This window comes from Gymnogyps californianus, chromosome 10, assembly GCF_018139145.2.
Source record: "Gymnogyps californianus isolate 813 chromosome 10, ASM1813914v2, whole genome shotgun sequence".
Classification (NCBI taxonomy): domain Eukaryota; kingdom Metazoa; phylum Chordata; class Aves; order Accipitriformes; family Cathartidae; genus Gymnogyps; species Gymnogyps californianus.
The window spans coordinates 30,011,432-30,018,201 of NC_059480.1; the positions used below are offsets into that span (position 1 = coordinate 30,011,432).

Here is a 6,770-nt window from a genome sequence, read left to right on the forward strand (position 1 = left end):
GGTTCTACAATTGGAGGATATTTCTCATAATGAAGGAAGTCTCCAAGGTCAACAGCTACAATACCCGGAGAAGTTACATCACAAAACCACATCTGCTCAAGACTGCTCTCTTCCTTCCCCCACCGCCCTTTTCTTTTTGCGCACTCTCTCTCTCTCCGCTTGTGTTGCTCACATCCCTTGCAAGAATACCATGGATTTGATCTGGACTTCTGTTTACAATGTTATTCAGCTGTTAAAAAAAAAAAACAACAAAAACAACACCCCCCCAAACAAAAAAAAACCTGAATGAGTATTTTTCTCCCCAAATAATTGAAAAGGTCTCACTGTAGTCTTCTAATATCCTGTACATTCCCAGACTCAGTTTGTCCAGCTCCTGTTTGTGCAATGATATGATGGCAGCAGCAGCACCTCCCAAATCTAGTCTGGGCCTGTGCATTTCTTAGTTATCTTCTATCATGTGATAGTAGTGGGCATGGCAGCTCATGCCTCTGTGTTGAGCTGTATGTATGTGAAGAAGAAAGCTTTTGGCTATTTTAGCAAAATTCGCATGAGGGAAAAGAGAGACGGCTAGATCTCAGTTTTTTCCAGGTCACTTTGTATCTCCTTTTACCATGAAAATTAATGTTTCTGGTACATGTAACACAATTTGGAAACCTCTGATGGAATACATTTCTCTCTGTTTGGGGTTTTTCTTTTTTTGTGTTTCTATACATGAAATTTCAGTGCAAGGACTGTATTTTATAATCCTCTTTTTGAAGCAGTATTTTTCACCGGTGTTCGCTTGGTTCAGCTTTAACAAATGGCTGTTAATCTAAATTCAGCTTGTCTTATAATGGCAAGAACAAGAACACTCCTTAGAAGCCTACCCATCCATTTTATTTGTTTTTCAACCTCCTGATGAGGTTTGTTCTTATTCCATCAACAGGTTAGCAAAGCAAGAGGTTGTTCTACATAATCCTCATTGCTGTAGACCTTATTCTATTTACACCCAAAACTCTGACTCAATACTGTTGAAGTCAGCTGAGTCTTTCCCTGGCTTCAGGTTGTTCTGAATCAGTCTATAAACCTAAAACTCAAAGCTGCTTCTAATAAAGAAAACAAAACATTTTTCCTTCAGTTCCTAACAGAACTTGTGTTGTGGTTTAAGCCTGTTGTTCATGTCTAATCATGTTCACTGGTGATCATTCCAAGCATCATATATTAGAGTGAAATTACCTAGTATTCAATATTTCCTTGATTGCATTTGGTTTGTCAACAATTATTGCATTTAAAAAGGGTGGTGGCATTCTGCCATCCCTGTTCCCTCACTCTGCAATTGGGAATGGTAGTTATGAAGAGGTGTACACGTCATCCAGGTAGCTAGGTAACTCTGAGTATTTAAGGAGGTGAGAGTAAAGGCTGACCTTCTTTTAGGTGTGGGCAGGTATGAGATAGGTTGGATTGGACTAGTAAAAGAAGGATTTGTAAAGCTGAGGACATGTGTTTTGGAAGGTGTGCTAGTTGTATTGGTTATAAGTTGCTCATCCTTGCCTTGCTCAGCATTGTGGCCAACATTTTACTTTATTTTCCCAATGGCGAAACAAGATTTGCTTCAGAGCATCATCTCGGCAAATATGTAGAGTGCCTTCATGGCATTCTAGGTGGAGGCTTTTTGGTAAGTAATGAGCTAGTGGTTTCTTTAAAGTTTATTTTTGAGCTACTTGGTATTACTGTTTCTTTACTAGTTAATTTATTGATCAAATATCTCATCAGCAGGAGTCTCTAGAGTTGTATCGAAAGAAATTAGCTGTGTTACCCCATACGTATTATTAATTACTATTGGTTATCTTATCTGCAACATTATGTCACTTTAAAGCTGAGAAAATCATAGGGTCTAGGTTGCAGAATGCAAATGCAAAACTGGAACCAAGCCTCTCAGCAGGTCACAGTTTGCGTAAGGGGTTAAATCTTACACTTTTGTTATATTATTGAACTATTCTCCTTTTAAATGTCCCTAGATAACTAGCATTTAGTTACAATTCCTTAATTTCTTCTGAGAAGTTGACAGTTATTTCTCTGACTTAGCTCTTTATTCAGAGGAATCAAGTGGCAGTTATCAAAGCTTTGCATTCGAGTAACAGCAAAGGATGAAGAATTGAGTATGTTCGTTATAGGACATTGTTAATCTGAAGCTATTACTTTCTACCTTTTCAATTTTGTGGACCACATTGTAGCATATTTAAGTTTCCTGACTCCAGGCTTCCTTTTTTGTTTGCTTTTAAAAGTCCTCTTAGAAATAGGCTACAGATTTCAAGGTGTCTGCAAATCGCAGGTTGAAAAAGATTGCAGGATAAGGCCTTCTGTCTTGTGAGAGGTGCTTACAGCTGTGTTACAGCCCCATTGGAACCTAGACCGGGATTTGCAAAGACTGGGCTTTACACACAGAATAATACAAGTGAAATCAACAGAACCGCTCCTGGAACACACTTGTACAACCTCTTCTGGACCTGCAGCACTGGGGCTCAGCCATAGGTTTCAGTAAGGGCTGACAAGTATGTGACTGTTCAACTGGATAGTTTTAGTGTCTTAAGTAAATCTGTGCAGTTTGCACATAACACTTTGCTCTTTCTTTACGGTTTTCCAAGGTACTCCTGGGTGCAGAGTCTTTATAAGTGCAAACTACTATTAAGTCCTGTTAGTGCTGGTGGGGAGGATACTCTGTTTAATCAGCTCTGCTCCTTCTTGATTTTATGCTAAAAGCTGTGGAGTATGGATGATTTATGTTTCTTACAGATAGCTTCTGCTTTGTTACTTTGCATTCCTGTCACTGGAAACTGGTTGTGAAAACCTAGAAAAAGCTAGATGTCTGTAATGAGATGTTTGCCTGAATTGGGCAAAATATTCCTAGACTTTCTACTCTAGTCAGACTGGTTTGTCACACAGGCAGTGATGACTACTCTTCAGTGACTATTATGTTGATAGTAGTTGTTTTTTTAACAAATAACTGAGAGATTAATCTCGTAGTCCTCATTTGGCAGAAAGTGAATGCATTTTTTTGCAAAGCATTTTATTTGCAGGATACAGCCTTTTAACAAAAACTTTTAAAGTTGAAGTACTTTAAATTGCAGCAATACCACAGCAGGCTCTTTATCGACAGGCTCTTTATGCACTTAAGTGCTGTGTATACACAAAACAGAAATAGAAATATACCTGTCCTGGTGTTGGTGCTACTGAAATCAGTAGCAAGATGCCTACGGTGTTAAATAGGAGTAAAACTGAATGATCTATACAGGTTGCCCCCCACTCCTCTGCCAAGAAGCAATATAAACGAATGCAACGTGAGGACCGTGTTTTATCTGCCCTGTCTGTGCAACAAAATAGAACAGTGTGGTTTGTTTGCTCCGCACCTAGGTACTCATTCCAGCTGCAGTATTCATCGGGCTTCACAACGATGACTGCTGTGGGTGCTTTGGCCATGAGGACTGTGGGAAAAGCTGTGCTGTAAGTGAGCCTTTATGCTCTAGTCCCAGACAATACCAAAGACGAGGTGATGGCTGTGTTGAAAGTTCATGTCTATGTTTGCTGTGCAGATGCTGTCCTCAGTTCTGGCAGCCTTTGTTGGGATCCTTGGCTCTGGATACTGTATAATCATTTCAGCACTGGGCTTGTCTCATGGACCGTATTGTTTTACTCACCTAGAAAGAAACTGGATCTATCCTTTCACTGAATCCTCTGGAGGGTAAGTTGTCTGTTCATGAGGATGTCATATCTTCCCCCATGTACACACGGGCTTTATTCCAGTACCTTTCAGCAATATCCAGTAACCATATACCCAGATCCATTCAGTTTTCATTCAAGTTTGTGCTTCTCCCTCACTAAGAACTAAACGGATGGCATCAGTTACCCGCACTGCTATAGTTTAAAACCAAAGCAATATAAATCCTCTGTCCTACAAAAAGGGATCTGAATGTATATATAGGTAATAATATCTATATATCATATACTGTTCATGTCCATGAACATCTCTAACAAAGTTTTAGGACTTTGAGGGATTTAGAAACTATGAATAGCAGTTGTTATGAAATTTGTCTTATTTGTGTAAGAATCTGTTTTGTGAGGCCTGCTTCTGAAGTTGCTTTGCGTCAGTGTAAACTGGCATAATACCTTCATTAGTGACAATGGCATAGAACCTTTGTAAATGAAACGAGAAAAGGTTTATAAGAATCTTTGTATGCTGTAGGGTGGGGAGGGCCAGAAGCTCTTCATTATCCCTAATTAGGGTTCTCCAGCAAACCAAGCCTATGTAGCTGAGTTGTATATTACTCCCCATTAATCCCCACAAATCCTGTAGGTTAGAAGAGGATTTGGTTTGGGTCATGACATGTGTTTACAGTGTCTGTGTGGTTGGCAACCTCGAGGCTGTTTGTAGTAACAGTTTATGGCTGATGCCAGACTAGAGACAGTTTGAGTACTAAGAAGCCACATAAAGCTCCTTTGCAGCAGAGAGTTTGAATTTTACATTTCAATTGCGTCTCTCCCAAGAGGAGGCATTCCTCCTCCTCCATCCCCCCCAAACTATAACTGAATATAGAAGAACCGAGCTAAGTTCTTGCTGAAGGCTCCTCAGTGCTGATGCTCTGAAGATGTGGGTGAGGATTAACAGCTGGAATCCTGCAGTACCCCTCTGAATTTGTTCTGTGCTTGGCTCTTCCAGAGTAGGCATGTGAGGGCCCAAAGACAGCAGCACAAGAGAGGAAGTGATCCATTTGCTTCAGAGCAGTAATCGGCTGTCTTTAGAATAAAGGCCCAGTCCTGAAAAGCTCGGTGGTTGTTTTGAGAAATAGCTTTGCTCTTTCAGCTTTCTTGAGCTCGTGTCTCGCTTTAATCAGTAATAGAAGATTCTGCCTTTATAGCTTAGATATTTTTTAAAAAGAAATTAAGACTTAACAAAAATGTATGGTAGATAGTTCAACAAGTTCTTAAACAGAGCAAACTCTCAATGGAATAAACCATTGCATTTTCTATTCTCACTTAGAGCGATTACCCTCAACGCAGTTACAGACTAGACGTAATTTGGTTCTAGTGTATGGTAAGCATCCCACTCTGTCACAAAGTTAATATGCTTTTAATTGCTGTGTACAGGTACTTGTTTGAGTATAACAAGTGGTCTGAATGCCAAGAACCTCAAAACATCGTGCAGTGGAACGTCACCCTCTTTTCCATCCTCCTTGTCTTGGGAGGAATAGAGTTCATTCTGTGCTTCATACAGATAATCAACGGCATTCTTGGAGGACTATGCGGGTTGTGCTGCAGTCATGAGGAGGTAAGCCATTTGTAGTTATAGCCATGCTTCTCAGATGAACGTGAAACACGATTGTTACTGATGCTACGGTGGAGTCTTACTCAGCAGCTATTTTTTAGGTATTCTTGTACACTGAATTGTTGCTCAACTTTTTTTATAGCCCTGTTGTGTTTAGCACTTTCATGTAGTATTTGACCACATGCTTTCAGCTGATTCCTCAGCTGTCACAGTGAAGTCAGTCTTCATAGGAGCTGGAAGGCTTTTTTTCCCCCCTCTGGCACGTGTGGTCACTATATAGATGATACAACTGAAATACAGATCTGGTGGTGGTGGTGGTCTCTGCCATAGCCTAAACCATTGCTGCGTGGTGTGGTGCAGTTTTGTGGTAAGCTGCTTGTTCTAACTGTATTGCTTTAGCCTTGTATTTTGCTCACAGCAGCTGCTAGACTACTGAGAATATGCCGTATGTAATGAAAACTGCAGCATCCTGGCCTTGCTTAGTAAAAGTAAGATAAGAGAAGGAATTAAATTGCACATAGCTAACAAAACCTGCAGACAGATCTGAAGGGTTTTTTGAGTGAGGAAGGGTAATTTCCTCCAAATTTCTTCAGAGTCTTGTTAAACAATTAGAGCATGTTAAAGTAACTACCATAGTGGTAGCGTTGGAATTGCAATGGCTTAAGGTATGAACCAGATATGATTTATATCACACACACATTATGGCTAAGAATGTGTTTCACATTTTTAATTGACATAGTTGAATGCTGGGGCTCTTCCAAAGCTGCTATTGTCTTCTCACTCCTGTCTTCCATGCTGTAACTGCAGTATAAAAGAGCCATGCTATGGTTGTCTAAATGTGGTCAGGTTAATTTTAGCTCTTAAAGGTGGATACAATATTAGCATTCTTCCCCTTAATATGTTTCTTTCTTTTTGTTCCCCCCACAGACATACGTTTGTTAGAAACCTGACAGTGCATTGACGTCGGTCCATGTGTGTGGTGTATTGAGTACTCTGTGGTTTTTTGTTTTGTTTTTAATATTCCATGCATACTAAAATGCACATTGTTTGTTGTCAAACTGTGCTGTTGCCATCAATTTAACTGACTTGGGGCCAGCCTTTGTTGTTGGAGTCGTATGCAGGTTTTCCACTAACCTGCCTGTATCTAAAAGCAAGATGTATCCTGAATTTCTTTGGTTCATTTCATCTTAATATGGACAACTGCCTCAACACATGTCACTAAAGAAAGGTGTGCTTTTTTTTTCTTTATACTGGCACAACAGCTCTGTACTTTATGCTGCTTTCCCAATAAAGTTGCACTTTCATTCTCATGTTGGAATGAACACAAACCCAATCTAGTCTGGCCTGGATATAAATGAATACTCAGCTGGAGCAAAAACAAAGTAGCAGTAAAATGTGGGTGATCGAGGGCAAATACATGCACTTCACCTTTTCAGGATTTTTCTGACCTTCTCCTGTATGTCACAAATAA

At 39.9% G+C, this 6,770-nt stretch overlaps 1 protein-coding gene across 1 annotated transcript; it reads left to right on the top strand.

The window, feature by feature from the left end:
• Window positions 1-1,477: 1,477 nt before the first annotated feature.
• Window positions 1,478-6,241, top strand: LOC127020216 (transmembrane 4 L6 family member 1-like). Its single transcript, XM_050902690.1, has 5 exons — window positions 1,478-1,654; window positions 3,391-3,480; window positions 3,570-3,718; window positions 5,122-5,302; window positions 6,227-6,241. The coding sequence occupies exons 1-5, from the start codon at window positions 1,478-1,480 to the stop codon at window positions 6,239-6,241; spliced, it is 612 nt and encodes a 203-aa protein (XP_050758647.1).
• Window positions 6,242-6,770: the final 529 nt, after the last annotated feature.